At 35.2% G+C, this 21,524-nt stretch overlaps 2 protein-coding genes across 4 annotated transcripts; one reads left to right on the forward strand and one right to left on the reverse strand.

Moving 5' to 3' along the window:
* Nucleotides 1–3,339: 3,339 nt before the first annotated feature.
* rngo (DNA damage inducible 1 homolog rngo) lies at nt 3,340–12,614 on the reverse strand. Of its 3 annotated transcripts, none has more exons than XM_023156064.2 (6): nt 12,012–12,614; nt 11,782–11,910; nt 10,689–10,943; nt 8,429–8,661; nt 6,038–6,227; nt 3,340–4,245 (listed from the first exon to the last, which is right to left on the reverse strand). In XM_023156064.2, exons 1-6 carry the CDS (start codon nt 12,259–12,261, stop codon nt 4,037–4,039), a joined length of 1,266 nt encoding a protein of 421 aa, XP_023011832.2. In that variant the 5' UTR covers nt 12,262–12,614; the 3' UTR covers nt 3,340–4,036. The 3 variants fall into 3 exon arrangements, with proteins under 3 accessions (XP_023011832.2, XP_023011831.2, XP_074025336.1); XM_023156063.2 differs by having other exon boundaries at nt 11,782–11,955; nt 12,012–12,612; XM_074169235.1 differs by lacking the exon at nt 3,340–4,245 and adding an exon at nt 4,278–4,454 and having other exon boundaries at nt 11,782–11,955.
* A 1,899-nt stretch (nt 12,615–14,513) lies between these two features.
* myd (stromal cell derived factor mayday) lies at nt 14,514–21,142 on the forward strand. Its single transcript, XM_074169236.1, has 4 exons — nt 14,514–15,145; nt 18,372–18,632; nt 18,720–18,922; nt 19,801–21,142. Exons 1-4 carry the CDS (start codon nt 14,829–14,831, stop codon nt 20,088–20,090), a joined length of 1,071 nt encoding a protein of 356 aa, XP_074025337.1. The 5' UTR covers nt 14,514–14,828; the 3' UTR covers nt 20,091–21,142.
* Nucleotides 21,143–21,524: the final 382 nt, after the last annotated feature.

Raw genomic sequence — 21,524 nt, forward strand, 5'->3', positions numbered from 1 at the left:
ATATCTCGTTTAAGCACACATATACATTTATTTTATAATTTAACTCCCATGTGGTCACGCAAGTTCTGGCAGATTTTTTATCATTGTTTGAATTGACTACCACTTTCATCAGAAACTATTTTTGTTTGTGTCGAGTTCTTGAACCTCCCTCCATATAAATCATCTTGCCTTTCTTATTCAATCTGTGATCTAGTAGGATAAGTATTAAATATTACTGGAGTTTTTTTCCCAACACCAAATCGTTATTTCAACACCTCGACACGTGTTTCGATCACCAAGTGATCATCTTCAAGAGGAAGATCAAAAAGTAGGATAAGGTTTAAGGAAATGATGAAAAAAACGAAATATATTGTATACAAACAACTTTTTTTCTTCGATTCGACAGTGCGTGTTTACATACCAACTGCTAAACACATTATATTTGTTGGATCGCCAATAACAATACTGATATGACAATATGATATGAGGATTTCTTTGTTACAACATTAATTCATCACAAAGTGTACAAAATATCACAAAACCTTCGCTAATAAGATTATTTCTGGTAGTGATAATGAATTGCACTGAAACACATGACTTTTTGTTTTCTGACTATACAACCATCGTCATATTTCGTTCGAATCCTCACACTTATCTAAATTCTAAATTATCCTGTAAAAATAAGTTAAATGAAGGAAACTGACTTTATTTTCACGAGCTTCAGTTGTTTTTTGAATGTATTTATTGAATTAGGATTCCCTAATATACAGGTTAGCTAACTTAAAATATAATATAATCAACAAAATTTATATAAATAATACAATTTTATATACTTACATAATTTTAACTGAACAAAAAGAAATTTTTCAATTTCCATCATGAATATATTTCAACAGTTTGCTCTCGAAAATCTTTAATGATAGAGTAGATTTAATTGAATCAGGTAAGTCAATGAATTGGACAAAACCTTAAAAAAATAAACTGCTCATACTATTTCTTGTATTTGTCCTATTTATATGAATGTGGCTGTTGTGCCTAGTAGAATGGTGATGAATGTCCTTATTGAAAGTTATTAATGATACCAAGTATGGTGGGGTCATTTTATTTAATATTTTATAAATGAAAACCATGGAACAATAGAATAATCTTTTGGATACTGAGAGCCATTGTAGAGCAGAAATTGGTGTATACCTATTACATTTTAAAATTATTCTCATTTCTCGATTTTGTAGTTTTTGTATTTGTTGCACTTTGTTCAAATTAAAAGAGAATAAAATAGATGCACAGTAGTCAAAATGGGGTTGGATTATTGATTTATATACCATAATTTTTGTATCTGTTGATAGTTATTGGCGATTCTTGAGAAAAAATATAATTTTTTTGCAATCTTCAACAATCAAAATGAAATTGAATCACTATCAAGTCATCACTATCACCAATCAAACTGCTACAGTCAGAGGCTACATTCTATCAAAAGGCATTTTCTGGGTTTGTTGGCCATGTCTAGCGGTTTATTCCATAATAATATTTATTTATGGGTCAAAACAACATTGTGCGGTATCATAAACGCTTCGTCTTGGAGCTCTAGTTTCATATAATTAAAGAGTGAAGCAAAAGTCTCGGTTAGTAAAATAACATTCAGATAAAAAAATGTTCACTTGAATTAATTTCAAATATAACTTATTTTTCAATTTCATACGACCCGCAAAAAATGAAGACCAAATTTTGTAAACGATCACCAAATTTTCACGAGCAAACAAGTCATTATGATAGCCAAAATATGTTCGGCTCTGCCGCACTCTAAAAACCTGATTCAGTCCCTAGCGGGGCAGGCACAAAGTATGTGCTCTGCTGTTTCATCATTTTCCAAACAGAGGCGACACACACTATCTTCCGACAGTCCGAGTCTCTGCATATGATTATTCAAATGACAGTGACCTGTTAGACATCGTAGTTCATACCTACTGTAGTCCAACAACTGTTTAGTATCGTAGCCCAGGTTAGTACTACCTAAAATTACCACTATTACTTGACATAAATAGAAAATTCATCAAATGAAGTATAATATCAAGTTGAGTCGGCTTAGATTTCACATTGAAATAGAGTTTTGATTTTGGTGAACATTTACTATTATTGGTGATATAAAGTATTTCCTTTTGGTGATCTTTTACTATTTTCGATTGTATGAAGTATTTATTTGGTGATAAACTGACTATAAGCCATACCAAGGGCAACATTTTTCATGTTAGATTATGCCTCACATATTAAAACATTTACATTGGGAAACATTTACTATCATCGTTAGTATGAAGTATTTAATTGTGATGAATATTAAGTATTTTCGATGGTATAGAGTATTTATGTGGTGATATATCGAATATAATCCATACCAAGGGCAACATTTTTCAAGTTAGATTGTTCCACATTAAAATGGGGTTATAATGTTTGTGATCATTTACAAATCTTGGTGAACATTTACTATTATTGGTGGTACAAAGTATTTCATTTTGGTGATCATTTACTATTTTTGATGGTAAAAAGTAGGTACCTATTTGGTGATCACTTCTACATACACCATACCAAGTTAGTTTATGTTTCACATTGAAACGGGGGTTTTAATTTCGGTAATCATGTAAAAATTTTGATGAACATTTACTATTATTGGTGGTACACAGTATTTCATTTTGGTGATCATTTACTATTTCCGATGGTAAAAAGTACTTATTTGGTGATAAGTTCTACATACACCATACCAAGTTAGTTTATGTTTCACACTGAAATGGGGTTTTGATTTCGGTTATCATGTTAAAATTTTGGTGAACACTTACTATTATTGGAGGTATAAAGTATTTCATTGGTGATCAGTTACTATTTACGATGGTAAAAAGTACTTATTTGGTGATAAGTTCTGCATACACCATACCAAGTTAGTTTATGTTTCACACTGAAACGGGGTTTTGATTTCGGTTATCATCTTAAAATTTTGGTGAACATTTACTATTATTGGTGGTATAAAGTATTTCATTGGTGACCATTTAATATTTTCATTATATGAAGTATTTCTTTGGTGCACGACTTAAATATTAGCCATACAAAAGGCAACATTGTTCAAGTTTCACATTGGAATGAAATTTGAATTTAGGTGAACATTCACAAATTTTGGTGAACATTTACTATCATTGGTGATCATTTCATGATATAATGTAGTTTAGGCTTCACATTAAACTAAGAATTCAATTTTGGTGTGATCAATTGCAAATTTTGGCGAACACTTACTAATATTGACTGTATAATGCACTTCATTTTGGTGATAATTCATTATTTTTGATGATATAATTCATGAATGAAATAAAAAAAAAGTGGAATGGATTATTTATTATCGACATTGTGGAAGTACATGCATATACCAATCATCACAGCAAAAATTCATCGTTTTGAAATATCTGTAGGAGATAGTTTTGAAACTATTTCAATACGTTTGCAACAAGTTGAAAGAATTTCACGCCAAAAAATTGCTGTCTTTCTGTGGACTTCTGCACAGTTCCTTCATTTTCATCCAGGTGGATCCACATGCAAGAAAAATCATGCCAGTTTCCTTTCTGTTCGTCAGTAAAAAATTTAAGAGAAAAAAATTAAACAGCAGTATCGGAATCAGTTTGTCCAAGTAACGTTTTCCTCTGAATCAGTTGATTTTTTTACAAACTACTTTCACCGTTACATCATCAAATATATGAATATTAAAACAAATGTGTATCAAAACATTTGACATAGAAAAGACTACGAAGGTTCTCCAAGGATTTTCCTTACGTCACGCTGCTTATGAGATACATTATTCAAAAAATATCTAAACAAGAACCACCAGCTCTGAGATTACTATACTGCTATCGTTAAAGACTACATTGACCTAACTTCCCTTGAGAAACACAAGCTCAAAAAAAGTCTAAACCCATTTTCTACATATAACACTCCCGTAATTCTTTCCCAGTGCATTATAAATTGAAAAATCATAAATGTAATCTCAGATTCAACAAATGATACTCCTATAACTAAATGCGTTTCAAAATACGAGAGATTTTGCGAAGAGTGCGGCAGTTGCTTGAGTTTTATCCCCGTTGAACCTTCGCAATTCAAATATAACCTGATCACGTGTGAATCCCAGAGAAACGATTTCCCTGACGTCGGCTTCCGTGAAATTATCTCCCTGGGAAGTATTTTGAGTATCTCTTTGAACAGTCATTGGTTGTGAGGAGCTAGAGCCACTGTCGACTGTAAAAAGAAAAAATAATCATGGAAAAATGTATGAAGGAACAATGTAATTTGGGAATGTTACAAAATTATGCAAAGGAACATGCGGGAGGAGTTCTACTATCTCTTGGATTTGGCATTGTTAAGGCTTTTGCTTCTCTTATTACTTTCGGTTTGAGGAGAGGTTTGGGGTCGGGAAGAAGATTGGAGTTCTTTGGTCCTCTTTTTCTCTGAAAAAGGAGATGGCAGTAGTTGAGTTTGTTGCTGAGAAATCAAAACTTGAAAACTCTTTATTTGTGGTGGTTGTTAACATTTTCAAAAGTGGAGACCTCTTCAGGAGTTACCACAGCTTCTTAGAGAGAATAGAGCAACTGAAACATGAAATTTGAACATTCTACTTCAAACCTTAAATGAGACATTAACAACAATTTAACGTGTGAACTCTTGCTCATCTGCGAAACAGATTCAAACAATTGATATGCTCTTTTATTCTTCTGGTGAAAAACCTTCCCGTTTGACCAATATGCAATTAGGACATATACAGTAGATTCCCACTAATCCGGTACTCTCCCGCGCCTCCCTTGCCGCTACGCCTCCTCGTCTTTTAGCAGTCTAACCTCAAAACTTATCACGTGCCTACGTATTACCTGTTGTTTCAAAGTGAGAATAGTGTGTAGTTGAAAATTCCAAGTAAACGGAAACACAATACACTATTTAAATATTAAGATTTTTTTCTCTTTAATCCAGTAATCCAAACATTCCAATAATCCGAAACCATCTGGTTTTTAATAGTGCCGGGTTAGTGAGATTCTACTGTACCTTGAATCAAGTTATATATTCCTGATCTATCCAACAATGATCCCCTTTTTGTTATGTATACTTTGCTCTCTAAGCCGAGTCTGTGGACGAACTGAATAATAATCTTTCATGTAATCAGAATCAAACCACTACTCATTTCTCCATGTAACGTTAAAAAGTAATCAAAATATTACTCAGTTGAAAAAATAAGGTGAACATTTTTTTCAAAAAATATTAATTTTATAGATAGATCATCACAAAACGCCGTCCATTCATTGGTCTCTTCAATTTCGGGAACAGGAAAAAGTCACCGGGGGCCAAATCTGGTGAATACGGTGGCTGAGGCATGATTACAGTATTGTTTCAGGACAAAACATTTAGAACAAGCAATAACGAGTGAGCAGGTGCAGGTGCAAGAGACATGCATTGTTTTCCCACAATGCCGGACGTTTTTTCGTACTGCTTCTCGCAAGCGGCGCACAAGTTCAAGATAATACTCCTTATTGACTATACGACCAAGTGGCAAGAACTCCTGATGCACTATGCCACAGTAATCAAAGAAAACAGCGAGTAAAATCTCGAGATTTGATCCAACCTGGCGTGCTTTGGTTGGTCTTGACTCTCCTGGGTTCTTCCATCGGGCAAAACTAAACATGCTGAAACTGTGTTCGAGACAAATGTACCAACATAAAAAATGTATGTAGCCCGCGAAATATGAACAGTCACCTTATTTTTTGAACAGATAATCATGATAATCTATTGTCCAGTTCGCACGAGGTGGTTTGAAAACGGTAAGTCCCGATATTTTAGAACTTATTTAACTTCATAGAACTAGCAATAAAGGACCAGATGTGGATCTTTGCAGAATACCCCATTCAACAAACGATACAAAAATATATCAAGTAAATGTAGCTACTTCTCAGTTAACACGAGCATGTTGAAGCATTTCTAAAAGACGTTTCAGACAATTAATCCAACGTTTGACAATTTTAAAACACAATGTTAAATCGCATACCTTGCCTGCTATTCTGCAGAGCCTTCTGTAAGTCTTTATCCTCTAATTCTTTCCTAGATTTCGCCATGACCTCTTCTTCCGACAAGCTGCTCAGTCTGGCACAATCGGGCAGCTCACTCTCCGGGAGAAAAGGCGTTTCGGTACCGGTGGTGCCGATTCTCAGAACATTCGCTTTGAGATCAATGCAACACTGAAATGAAGTGACAACAATTGTATGAAGGAAGAAGTTTTGGTAAAGGCGTTGCTGCCGATTTTTATGACATTTTTAGGGAAGCTTCTGAACACCCTGAATAGGAGGTGAGATTACAAATTTCTGTGCAGAAATACTTCTCTAGGAGTAAGCATAAAAAAGTACGTTTTTAATCAAGGTGATAAATTTAGGTGTACTACTTTTAATAATAATAATATTTATTGGTGGTTGTGTTCAGGACCAGATTATTAGCAGAAAACCATTCACTTGCCTTTTTCATAGCAAGGTTTGCTTTTGCCTCTGTATCTAGGGAATCTGAACCAGTTATTAGAAAATTTGTGTCACCTGCATACATAATGACGTTTTGATCTCCGGTGTAGCATGGTAAATCATTAGTGTACAGAATAAATAATATAGGTCCAAGTATGGAGCCTTGAGGTACCCCTATAATAATGACGGAGGTTTCTGATCTGACTTTTTTGTTTTGGTTATCATTACTATTTTTTTCGACATATTTTCAAAAAAAGTTGCAGACCTAAGCAAATTAACGTTTTAAAAACTCCTCTTTACACAAATGATTGTATTGCAAATCAATTAGCACTGTTGCCAGGTTGTAGATAATTGTATTTGCATAATAATGGTTTTTAGATGTGTAATGTGTATTGTTATACTTATTCTTTCCACTGAATTTGAAACAAATTTGGTTTCAGATGAATATGAACTGTTTTTGAGTTACTACAACAGAATGGCCCTAATCCATAGATACGAACTAGCAACTAGACTTTCTAGTGGTCTTGCATGAAGTTAGCCCAAGTTGACTTCATGTAGATGAAATATCATCTTTTTGGGATATTAATTTCCCAATTGACATTGTACACGATTCAAGTAATCTTCCATACAAAAAATTAATTTCAATCAATCAAACATTTATTGAATCAGCTTTCCTTCACAATCACATTAGACAAAAGAAACAACATTATCATAAAATACTGGCTGTTTCAGCTACACTGAAATTAGGATTCAAGGAGAAACTCATCCACAGAGTAGCATGCTTTTTGCAAATTTTATGATTGATGGACAACTGTGAATTATTTTTGCAATTCGGCAACAATGCTGTCTCTTTTTAGCCTCAAAATTGACACGTGACTAGTAGATTTTCTTTCAAAATTTTCACGCTCGTTGAAAATAAAAATTTAACCCATTTCCAAGCTACTTTAGAATTGTACCGCAGACAATGAAACCTGGTTAACCGACCTCAGTTCAACCAAAAGGTTCATTCAAAGAAATAAAGAAAAATCGCCGAGTTTTTCAACTGACAGAACAATAAATTGCAGTAATTTGACGACAACACTCCTTTTTTTAACGTCAAAATTAAACAAATGACCAGTGAATTTGTTTTCTGAATTTCCATGTTCATTCAAAAGAAAAATTGAAGTCATTTTATGTTACCTTTGAATGGGGAATGTTCCTCCTGACGAAAATCAAATAGTTTTCATAAAAGAGCTCTAAAACAACGCATTTTAAACTTATCATTTCAACCTTTTTCTTTAAAAAACATTTAAATACTTAAAAAAGAGGAATGAAATAATGCATAAAACATTTAAAGGGATTCGTTTCTATTTCACCATTTGGCAACATCTGTTATATCTAATAAAGGACAATGAATCTATTACCTGCATGAGACAAACAAAGATGATATATTTCAGAGGCGTGCTGTTCTGTTTACTTATGTTCCAAGTTCCAAGACATTCTGTGACATATGACAGAATTTTAACCTAACCTTTTTTTTAACCTAAAAATCAGACATGACCGGTTAATTTGATTTCTGAATTTTCATGACTTTTCAAAAAAAAATTGAAGCTCTTCGAAACTGTATTGTATATTTTCGGATGGTTAAGGGGTAACCGAAAAATTCGATATCATCTGAAAAGGCTGCCCTTCTAAATTTCGGCTAACTGAAGATCTACGGTAATTCATAAAAAATAAAAAACGTAAAATTGTTACCTTGAATAATCAACTGAAATGAAGGAATGGGTGGAATTCATTCATTGAAATCTATTTCCAACCCCTAAAATACTTCTTGTTGAGAAAACTTATTTTATTATCATTTCTATGTAGAATGTTTTGAAGCTTCCCTGAAAATTTCATCAAAATCGGCCAGGGCATCATTTTCTACACGTTTTCCCAAGTTTTAGACTCACTTGGTGTCTTTTCAGCATATCCAGTCCTAGCAACATATCCATGGGCTGCTCCTCCAGGACGGAAAAACTCGTTGTTAGATAGACGCTCGCTATCTGGATCTGGACCATGTGAATGCGGCCAATAATTTTTTGAATTCCTACACCCTTTGCAATACCCGCCCACCGTGTATCGACCAGTCTCATTATATTGCACCTCTCAGCACATCGGCTCGACATAATAGTAGTTTGTGCCCCTGTGTTACAATATACTCATTATTTCATTTAAAACAAGTACAGGTGAAAAACTGCTTTGCCTGATGCCAATTTTTGAAAAATTTTTCAACAAACGCATGTATTCTTGTCCTGAAGATGAATCTGAAGTCAAAACTTTGATCTCTGGTCAACTTTCATAGATATGGCTACTCAAAAGTCAAAATATTTCAGCAACAAACTTATGAAAACAGTGAAATGCCTCTACACTAATGGATTATTCCGAATATTCGGTAAATTAAACATGAAGGTGGTTTTCAAACCTGCCCATAAACTTCAACAAATCTTGGGACCCTTGAAAGACAAGAAGACACAAAAGGAAATGACACTGGCTGTGAGGATTGCAACAAATAGTATGTTGGTCAAACCAGGCGGGCTATAATAACTCGTTTCACAGAACATTTTTCACAAATTTGGTTTTGTAGATCAGAAAAGTCGAGTGTCGTTTGACATACCTTAGAGAATGGACCCAGAATGAATGAAAAATGTTTGAACATGTTGAAACTGGTACATGACAACAGGCACTTAGACGCCTTCGATAATGCAGTAAAGGGCGTTTTGATAGAAAAAGCCTATTGAAATTTCGTAAAATACTTTGAAGATTTTTTGTGATAAACTTATTCTATTGGTCTTTTAGTTTTCTCATTAAGATTTTTACACAGTTTTAGATATAATTATTTGTATTTGTACTGTTTTTACCTGTCAATGTATACTTTAGGACTTGAGCTTTGTAACCTCTGCGATTTAGAAGAAAAATTACGATTTTAAAGGTAAACTGTGATTTCAAGAGCAAACTGCGATTTTGGGGGCAAACTATGATTTTGAGGGCAAACTGCAATTTCATTTCAAGGCAAACTGCGAATTCAAGGACTTATCTGTTTTTATCTTTCAACTTGAGCCCTTGAATGTACTGCGTTGAGATTTATTTATTTATTTTTTGGGAAAGAAAGTTTTTGGCTTTCTACTACTCCATCTTGATACAAAAAAAGAGGATGAGGGAATCTTCCAAAGAAAGGAAGGAAGTAATCAATTTGAAAATAAGTAACTCTATACATGGATGTGTAGATCATGCAAAAAGTAACTTTCAGACACAAACTGAAAGAAAGTCCTCCTGAAACAGCTACTTTCATATAAACATTGAGTTATACGAAAGAAAAAAATTCTTTCGAAACAAATACTTCTATATGATCACTGAATTATACAGAAGATACTTTTCTCTACTCAGTTTGTATTTCAAATGGAATAAAAATCAGATATCATTCACACGAGTTCTACTTTAAATGAATGGTAACAAATTGCACTTACATGGAACACTGTCATCCTCACTGGTATACATCGATGTTTCGCCTTAAGACACTTGCCCTAAGGCTCTTCAGTACCAAATTAGATAACATTATAGAACATACACACACATTTCATTCATGAATTACGAATTCACGGAATAAGCTTGATCTGCTTATGTCATCGGTGACATCGTAATGACATTCATTCATCTATTTGATTTAATCCCAGCCAAGAGGAATCTTTTTGGAATTGAAGGGGTTATATTTTCAGGAGTGATTAACTTTTGGGAAAGAAAGTTTTTGGCTTTCTACTAATCCATTGACCATGTCAATATCCTCTTGGACCTAATGACAACAAACACTATTATCATTATTTACGGAGGGATGGTTCTACTAGAACCCTGGTATGCAGTTTGCTGAAAAAAAAAATACAATTTTGAAACAATTTAATATTTTGTATGGAAAAATTTGGAGGCGGCAAGTGAATAAAGGTCCACAGCATATCATCGTGAAAAAAAATTTAATACGTTTTTATTGCCAGAAGTAAGTTCCAGAAATGGTTGATTTTTGACTCGTGGATGGCCATACTTCCTGAAATAAACTGTATCACCAAGTTTTGACTTCCGAATCTCTATAGCAGATAAAAATGCGTAGCTCCAATCAAAAACTTTTCAAAAACCTGTGCAAGCCAGAAAAACGAATATTAAAAAGAACTAAAATCCACTCACCAGAGTCTATGAATGCCTCAACTGGATAACCATTGACCCTACAGTTGATATATAGCATAACTACTGTGCCGAACGATTCAGGGTTATACTCCATGGCGGCCTCCATGTTAGCTTCAATGTTTTTCTGTCGAATCTCTTCGGCAATCAGGCGCTGCGCTTCAGTATCGAATGGATCAGCATTCACCATCCTCAAGCGCTGATGCTCACGTTCTTGTCGAGCTTGAACTTGTTCCCGCAGGACGGAAGCAAACGTATCTAGAATGGCAATAGCATGCATTTTGATAGGTCATGGAACTCACCGAACAAAATGTCAACAACTCCAGCGGTCCCAGTGTTTTTAGCAGAATATTCTTCAAGTTGAAAGGTGAATTTCAAATGCTGTGAAACTACGTTCGTTGTATGTTCAAGAAATAAGGTGAATTTTCATTTCGTCTAAAAAATATCTATTTATTCTTCAGTTAATCGTCAGTAAACGCCTCAGCCACCAGATTTGCCCCCCTGTGACTTTTTTCTACTTCCAAGATTGAAGAGACCCTTGAAAGGACGGTGTTTTGCGACGATTGAAGGAGATTAAAACTGAATCACTGAGAGAGCTCCAGGACATACCAAAAAGTGCATATCAGAACTACGAGGATTGGAAGGGGACTACTTTGAAGGACACAAAATAGAAATTGATGAATGAATAAATATTTTTGGAAAAAACTGAAAATTCACCTCATTTTTTCAACAGACCACATGAACCTATTTTGCCCCCATTGATCCGCGCTTAACCACTGGAGCTGAAACTAGGGCCTAAGCTTCTCAACATGCTTGAAATTTTTGTGAAAAGTCCTCATATCTCAATTGAAAACTCATTTCAACATCGTAAATTGCTACATTGTTGATACGTTTCAACAAGAGGCTTTTTACCTAGTCATTGACCTTTTGATGTAAGTGCAACTAGCATTTCATAGGTATATGTTTAGATTTATAAATGTATATATGTGTTCTTCATCGGATGTTTTTGTTATTCAATGAGATTATATTTTTAGAATTCTTTACTTTTCAATAAGAAAAAAATATTTTTCACTGTTGTCATAGGCCGCCTACTTACCTATGTTTCCGCTAAGAAGGGCATCTGCCAATCTCGGATTGTTCTGTTTCAATAAGGCTAGTTGATCCGGATTCGCTAGGAACATGTCTCTGATAAGAACAGGGTCATCTTCATTGGGTCTGTTTCTCACTGCCGGATTATTAGGAATTTGTATGTTACTGAAGTCTAAGCTAACTAAAAGCAATTGCCCTATGAAAAAAAAAAGATACTACGAAGCTGGAACTACTTACCTGGTTGGTCTAGACTGGTCTGCGAACTCTGCATGTGCTGAAGAATGACGGCATCCCCATCACGTATTCCATGGTCTTTGAGAGACATCTTGTTATCCATCAAGGGCCTTCCATTGTAGGCGATGACAATTTCCGATGCACGAAAGCCAGATTCAATTTCGCAAAAGGCTTTGAAGTTCTCAAGTTCCAGATCTTCAGATACATCCAGGACGAATATGAAATCTGTTAAAGTAGTTACTGTTACCTTCATTTCGGATAAGTTAGGTCGACGGATTTTTAATTATTCAGTGTTCACTTTAAAATTTGATTAGTTTCTTGCTCCGTTGTTTTTCATATTTTCTAACCTTCTGATGAAAATCAAAAGTAGAAAACAATGATGTTTCAGCGTTTCTTTGTCTCCAATGAAAACAATAAATGACTTGCGTTAAAAATATGTTTTGAGGAAATCGAGCCAAGTTTGAGTACGATTCAGACAGATGCACCAATCAAAAAAGTTGTTTTTTCCAAATAGAAAATGTTAAATGGGAAAATAAAAGGTGAAGAACCTCATTTAATTTCAGATATTCCAAGAATGCCAACAACCTAGCGCCAGCCAACTCAGATCAGATCACAAAAGGGTGTTCTGTGTCACAAACCCTCAACCACAGAACTAAAATAAGTTATAGTTCTGTGCCCTCAACCCATCCAAAGGGCAATTTTCTACCGATGAGAGCGTAGGTACGTAAAAAAGGTGATATTAAATGGTAGACAGCTAGACCGTACAGCCACAGAAGACGGTATGGCTGAATGTGAAACATTGTTCATAATTTTGGGATTTAGTGCATTTTGAGTTGTTTAATTGTGCTAATGAATACTTTCACTAACGTATGAAACACAAATCACACCAAGACGCCATCTAGGAGGAGGTGTCATGGACTTTACTTTTATACTCATTCTTCAAAGACATTTGACAGGTTCAGCTTAGCACCACTGATGTGATCTTGGCAGGTCGGAACAGCGCTATCTGGTGTTATGGATCACTAACTCATCTGCTTTACTAGTTGTACCATAGTATAAAGAGGAAGAAAAAACTCATCTCTCTCTCTCTCTATGATAATGGCTTTTGCTACCGTTGAGGTGCATTAAGCCAAAAAAAAAACTCATCTTCAAGAGGAAGTTTAATCTTCCTCTTGGAAATTATCATTTGGTGATTGACTTACGTGTCGAAGTGTTGAAAGGTAAGGTTTGGATAAAACTCCAGTAATATTCATTACTTCACCAAAGGTTCCAAACAGTGTATCATAAGTGTACAGTTTTTTTATTCATCATATCCCAGGTTTCATAACTTCCATTTTGTCAGTTATATCCCTATAATAGAGATATTATAAAGAACATTCGCTAGCAATTTGTTTCTCGACATGTTAAAAACTTAATAATTTATGATTCAAAATAAAAGTGTGGGATTCCATGTTTTCACTTCAATACAATTCTCATTGAATTATCGGAGTCCAGGCCTGCTTCAACTTTGTAATTTTGCATTAAGTTTCTAGGGGGCGTATCCGGACGGTCACTAAATCTATAGACAATGACTAGATGGCGCTCGACTTTGTGTCAAATAGTAAATAAAAAATAAATACACATACATTATCCTACTTTCAGGATAGTCTTTATATACAAAGCTTGTATTGTTTTATGATTTTGAAAATTATGAAATCTAGATTATGTATTCATATGTATAATATATTTATGTTTGTTTTGTCATTCGCAAACAAAAATGAATTCTCTTAGGGAGGTTTTATGTTTATTATACACATTTAAAAATTGCGACTCTCTGCTCATATCTATGTATCGTTACCGGGCGTTTCAAAATTCGCACTAGATGACGAAACGTTCAGAAAAGCTCAATGTGTGGGGCGCTACAATAGGGGGTTCCCAAATTATTGATGGGCTGTTCTTTTTCAACAGTAGGTACTCTTGATAGTGAAAACGACATAATTTTTATTTGAGACGAATTATTCGGGGAACTACTGAGTGTCCAGCAAGATCAACAGGGTTAATCCTGGTAGAAAATATTAAAGTGAATTTACCCATTTTTATTGGTTGGGGCATTGTCTCGATGTTACTCGCCAATTCAAATATTCAGTTTGATTCGTTTGCCTGTTCCAATTCTTTTTTGAATAATTTCTGGTGGATATATCCGTTATATACTGTTTGAGACAAACTTTTACTTATCAAAAACTGTCAATTGAAATATCACAAGGGGTTTGACATTTAAATGTTTGATGTCAAGGTTGCCAACATTTAAGGGCGAAGGGTAAACACTGTATGGAAACGTAGTTGAATATTAGTTGACCCACCCTTCTGCATCAATCATTTTTCCAACCTTGGTAAGTTGAACACAATCAAAAACTGTTGTTCGTCTGAATGTACAGGTATTGAAATCGAAATGAAACTTCAATCGTAATTGAATCACCCTGTAGCTATATCTTGCGCGTTTACCTTTTAGAGCAGTTTTATTGATTTTCCACCAAAATCTCTCACACTCTCGAATTACTCTGTTGTGGGATAACAACAAAAACCTTACCCCAGTTCGAGTTTCTACACGAATTTAAAATGAATAGTTTACGTTTCGAATACTAGAATAGGCGCATACCGCACCTTAATTTATCGACTGGGAGAAAGTTTCAAACGCAACATATTGTGTATTCGTTAACAGTTGAACATGTGGATCTAGGAAATAGTGATCAAAACGCGGGATACTCAGAAACAAGTAAATCAGTGAAACAATGAAATGGAAACCAACTTGACCCACTACAAGGCACGCATTCCAAAGTAAAAATGAAAGTGACTGCAAGATTAAAATACCTCAAGTGTCTACGTTGGTCTTACACGGTCCCTATATTGTGCTACTTCATCTTTTTCTTCGCGATATGGATGCTGGCAGTGCCGCTGAAGCATAACATAACAATAATCAAAGAACTCAAAGTGAATCCGCCTGAAGATTCGTTTGAAATTAGAATAAGAAACAGCAATTTCAATACCGATAAGAGGACTGAAGATGGCGATGAAGACAAAAACGAGTATCTGGTTAACGTGAATGACGAGAACAATTCTAGGAAGGATCAGACGGGGATTTTGATGGAAGTTTTCGAAAAGTGAGTTGAAATAGATGAGAGATGAAGTTTTTGATTCGGAAAAGTTACGGTGTGAGAACTAAGACAGTTCCGCTTGTGAAGAAATCCCTTTGACTATTGAGTTATTTTTAAATTTTTCAGCCACTTTCCTTAACATTTTCCATAATTTTTGATGTAAGTTTTTTCACTTTTACGAAGTTTTTATATAGATATAGAAACCAGGGCCGTCGCCATGGGGGGCGATGGGGGGAGCCTCCCCCCCTGCTTTTTCGATTTGGGAAAAAGTTGGGAAAAGTTGGTAAATTTTGGGCCATGAAGATAGAAAAAAATAATAAATGAAAAATAAGAAAATGAATAAAAATTAAAAAAATTAAAATGAGAGAAAAGAAAAGGAGAGGTAATAAGAAAAGGGAAAGAACCAGGAGAAGGTTGGGATTTCCCAACATGCATAACTTGAAGACAATTCTGAGTTGTCTGAAATCTTCAAAAAAGTTTAACTTCTCCCAAGTAAGAGAACAGTCTTGAACAGTCCACAAATTTTGAAGTGACAACTTTTTGCTGTTTTTTCGACTTGGAAAAGTTGGGAAATTTCGGGCCGTGAAGATAGAAAAAATAATAGTAGAAAACAATAAGCACAATAAAGTGTAGTTTCATTTGTATTGAATATTCCTATACATGGTGGAAGACCAAGAACCTTGGTCCAAAGTGAAATAATTCCCATTATTATTTTTATAATCATCAAAATTTATTTTTGTTTGTGCATACCCTAACAGGCATAAGCATTCAGCCAATCTTTGGATAGCTAATTAAGAAAATCGATATATAATATTAGTAACTAATCCCTCGGCTTTTATTTCTTCGAAAGTTGGTAAATTTTGCTGGTGGGGTTGGGAAAATTTGGATTCCCTGCCCCCCCTGGTTTTTCTTTTCGCTATGGCCCTGATAGAAACTATGTTTTTATTCGTTCTTTCATGTCTCACATATTGTATCTCGAAAGAAAATTGAGATTTCAACCATTTGAAGTTGAAGAAGTCTACTATTTTTGAGAATAATAAAAAAAAGGCTATTTTCCTTAAAATTTTTGAAATATCTTCTAATCAACTGCAAAATATTATTTGTCATTTTTACAGCTGTTGAAAAAATCTGCCTTTTTCAATAACTTCAGGAATATATTCTGAAGTATTGAAGAAAATTTGAAAAAAATTTTACCTTCTCTGTGAAAATACCAAACATTTATAAAATAAATATATAGTTCGAGAAACATTAAATTTGAGAGAAATCTGAACATTTTACGTGTTAACGAAAGTCTTATCAAAGATCTTGCGTTTTTTACAAATATAATTAAATGAAAAAGGTAATTATAATATATTTGAAACTAGTAAAAAAATATGAAATATCTCTTTGGGTAGATTTTTGTGGATCTCAACAATTTTGATTAAGTTAATCCTTAATGAAACAGAAAATATGAATTGATAACTTGAAATAACGGGTGATTTTTTGAGAGGTATAGGATTTGACTTTCAAAACAACACAAAAAATTTGAAAAAATTGATGGAATCTTTATTGATATCGATAGAACGATCAATATAATTTAATATTTGAAGATGATTTTATGCAAATGTTGTCCGCGGCTCCGCTTTAGATGGCCCATGCGCAAGGTCCAATTTTGGCACACTTTCTCTAACATATCGACCGGTATTTCACGTATAAATGCTTCAACACTGGCTTCCAGAGCGTCAGTCGTTGCTGATTTATCCCTGTAGACATGAGCCTTAACATGACCCCACAAGAATTAATCCAAAAGCGTTAAATCAAACGATCTATGCGGCCAATTGACGGGCCCCAAACGTGAGATAAACTGTTCACCGAAGGCGGCTCTTAATTGGGCCATTGTTTCGCGTGCCGACCCAAAATCCACACCAAACAGTGACTTTTTTGGGATGCATCGGTAGCTCTTGCAATGCTTGTGGCTGGTCTACACTCCGAATGCGGCAATTTTGCTTGTTAACGCATCCATTCAACCAGAAATGAGCCTCGTCGCTAAACACAATGTTTCTATAAAAATGTGGATCCAACTTTGCTAGCGCCCATTTACCAACTGTTAGACGTTGTGGGAGGTCGTGTGGCTTCAATTCTTGCACCAGCTGTATCTTATAAGGTTTTACACCCAAATCCTTTCGCAAAATTTTCCACGTAGTGGAGTAACAGAGGCCCAATTGCTGCGATCGGCGCGGCGGCGAATCACCATTTCACGGTCATCACGAACACTAGCGGATACAGCCGCAATATTTTCTTCGGTCCATACTTTACGTATGCGTGTTGGTGGTTTAATGTCCAATAATGTAAACTGGGTTCGAAATTCAGTCACAAGCTTCCGAATAGCTCTCAGTAAGCCGACGAAACTGCCTATGAATTGGAAGAAGTTCACGATGCACTTTCTTCACCGAGCATGAATTTTGATAATGAAATTCAATAATTTGTAAGCGTTGTTCATTCGTAAGTCGATTCATGGTTAAATTATAGACCAAACTGAACAAGTTTGACAATGACACAAGGCACGATTCACGCGTGATCTGTCAAAAACAGTGTTGCCAAAAAGATACCAGCAAAAAAATCACTCATTATTAACAATATAATTCATTTAAGAATACGATATAAAAAAGCAGTTCAAATTCATAGTATTGTGTACAGAAATATGCTTATAGGAACCTAACGAAATAAGTCTACCCTCTCAGAAACAAGATTTTACATATTCTTGTTTTTCAAATCCTGTTATTTCTACAAGTATTTACGAACAAATTATAATATTTCATATTCGTTGAAAAACTGCGCCTACATCGATCATTAATCGATCACTTTCACAGCAGCGTTGATCGTTCATATAATAATAATAATACAACACAATGATAGGCCAATGCATGGGGTCTTCTTCAACATCATTGCTTTTCATTACAATCTACGGCACTATCACGGTATTGCAGAGGCACAGGTGTTCTTCGCCCTACGCTCCGGGGAATATTGAATTCATTATAAGAAATAAGAACTGCCAGATCCATTGGAACTATTCATTCCCTACTCTCAGGCTCATAGGAGCTGATAAGCCTGATATAGTTTTTCTCGAACCCTCTTTTCAAGATGAATGTCACTTTTTTACTCGAAAAATATTAAAGATCTGCTTCGTAGAAAAAGTATTGAATATTTCCATTTGAGACAGCACAGAACCGACAGCAACTAAACTCAATTTCAGGGCAGACAAAGACAAGAACAGAAAACTCGATTCCAAGGAGCTGTCTGTTTGGATCAGAAGAAAAATAATGGAGCACATCTCTTTAGCTGTCGGTGGCAACCACGAACTCTTCACGATGATCGACGTAGATCCTCCTAACGGAGTAATATCCTGGAAGGAGTACCACACCTATTTCTTGAAGAAGCGTGGCTTTAGCAAAAAGTATGTAGAGAGCCATGACGAGAAAAGGCACAAAGGGTTGCAGAGATCTATCAAAGGCAGGTAGTGGGGTATATTTCGGGGACAGAATCAACATACTTATTTTATTTCGACGTCATTGTAACTCTGAATTATGAATATTTCAGAAAGGATCATGAAAGATAAGGCGTCGTGGATGGAGGCTGCTAGATCCAACCCCGATACACTTACCCTGGATGAATTTCTGGCGTTTACCCATCCAGAATCCAGTGTTGCCAATCAGTTGACTCTCGTGGACGAGTTATACGACAAATTTGACAGGGACGGAGATGAAATGTTGACGGAAGACGAGTTTGCAATCCTTCAAACAGAAGGTAAGTTCACTGACATATTTATTTTTTTATGGAATGCATGAATAAATTAAAATAGGATAGTTGTGCTTGCATAGAGAGACACAAACTGACGGAGACAGACAAACAGATGCAAACCTGTGAACAGACACAGGCAAACACATATTGACAGATATGGTTACAGACTGAAATAGACATAGATGGGTGCGGACGTATAGAAAAGGAACAGATGGGTACATGCAAAGTTATATACAAAGACAGATACATCCAGAGATGAAATTGGAAAGATATGACACAGAGAAAAGGGTCCAGACAGATGAACGAACATACATATACAGGCTCAAAGACATCAGCGTTTCTATTAATAAAAGTAGGACACAGTTTGAGTATTTCCGTTCTTCATTTGTTAATTCGTTAATGAATGACAGAAATGCGATGAATGTGCATTAGTTTTACTATTGGAATATGTTATTAGATGGCCGGACACAGATATACAGACAGTCGAACACCAGTAGCAGGTAGGCAGGCAAATAGAATCAGTTCATAGAGACCGACGTTATGTTATGTAAAAGAACACAAACAGGCGTAAACAGTAAGATACAAACATGTATATGGAAAAATGGACGCGAATAGATGCATACAGAGAAAGACAGACGGATCCATTTGAACAGACACAAATAGTTGACGACTAGATGAACACAGACTAACGAAAACAGACATAAACACAGACACAAAGAGGCAGAGAGACAGACAAGCGCAGACAAGCAGATATAGAAAGACAAGACACAGATAACGGCTGTGATCGAATAATTCCGTTCAACCACGGCCTCCTATCCTGGATTTTGTTCTTTTCAATGGTGACTCCGGACGTAAAAGCCTATATCTTGTATTTTTCTTTCAAGGAAACGGCGACGAAACGTTGATAGTGCGACAAGACGAAAACGAGCGTCGGGCAGAATTTCGGAAATCCATCGACTTGAACGGCGACGGGAAAGCGGACAGGAGGGAACTGCTCCACTACGTGGCTCCTCAGAGCCCCAGGCATAGCGAGCACGAAGCAGAAGCTCTGCTTGCGCTAGCGGACAATGACCACGACAACATGCTGTCGCTAGACGAAATCCTCGCGCATCCTGACTTGTTCCTGAAATCGAAAATGGTGGACACTGCGAGGAGCTTTCACGATGAATTCTGATGGTGATTGGATTGATTAGATTCTCGTTTGGGTGATGGGGGAACACCATTCAATGTTGTCAACAGTATTTTCGTTGTTAAAACGCACAAGTTGCAACTTGGGTCTCTTAATGTAGTTACAGAGTATGATAAATCGATCTTTACATATGCGTCATCAATTTGTATATCTTAAATAAGTCGAAAAAGTAATGAAAATGAAACGATTTGGGTATTGATCTGAAAAAAATACTGATCTACAGATGGAGAGTTGCTTTTATTTTTGAAATCCACTAAAAAGTAATCCCATGTTACGATTATAGTTTAATTTCATAAAATCTACCAATATACTCTAATAATTATTCTATGAGTACATTATATTTCATATTCTACATTCGATCTTCGATATCTGTCAATTTAAATATTCTGATATGCGGAATATTAGTCATTCTCAACTTGAGGTTAAAATTATATAAAATTATATTTTACTATATATCATTTATTTACTGTAAAATGTGAAGTGTTGACATTTTGTAGTTATGAAAATAGCTATTTGTGTGGTATAGACGTCTTCAAATTGTGGAAACTTCACGATAAACAACAAAAAACTGTCAAAGGATAGGGATACGTCATCAATTGACGTTTTCTTATATCTATCACTATAGCTATGTATAATTATCTGTCTTTGATGTACCGAGTAAAAGTATAGGTATGTCCTTTTTCAAATTACCAAAGAGTTTTCGGAGGGTGCTACATCTGAAATTATTCTATAATATTTCTACTTCAGAATCAAGAGTTTTCTGGTTTTTTTCAAATTTATGCATTAATGAAGATGTGTCTTTTTTCTGTTTTATTCATCAGAAATCAAAAAGCGTTGATGTTAGTGAGGAATTTCAAATGAAGGCGGGTGAAATATGAAGGATATTTCTCTGTCCTAGTGAGTAACGACGTTCTATGGAATAAGACTAGTATTATTATTGAGGTGAATGATGGTCTTTCCATGCCCTGTTGAAACATTCATTTATGTGATATACTTTTTAATACAAAATGAATAAAATTCTTCTTGTTTTATATAAATAGTTTTTTTTATTTGAGTTTTTGGTTTTCATTTGGTATTTGCCGGAAAACTTTGTAAAAACTAAATTGCTTCACTGTTTGGTAGGATGGATATTTATCTTCACGAATCATCGGAATATTGTAATCGGTGCAGAAACCAGATGCGGTATTGATCAATACCGTAGATTGCTGAGGAGAGTGTTATTGGTCTACGGTATTGATCAATACCGTATGTTGCTGACCAGAGTGTTATTGGTCTACGTCTACGGTATTGATCAATACCCGATATTGCTGAGGAGACTTATTGGTCTACGTATACGGTATTGATCAATACCGTAGATTGCTGAGGAGAGTGATGTGACGGCTGCTGATCAATACCTTAGATTGCTGAGGTGATCGGTGT

The sequence above is a fragment of the Leptinotarsa decemlineata genome, unplaced genomic scaffold (genome assembly GCF_025532065.1).
Source record: "Leptinotarsa decemlineata unplaced genomic scaffold, Ldec_3_MD MMD2_P_RNA_scaffold_5, whole genome shotgun sequence".
Lineage (NCBI taxonomy): Eukaryota > Metazoa > Arthropoda > Insecta > Coleoptera > Chrysomelidae > Leptinotarsa > Leptinotarsa decemlineata.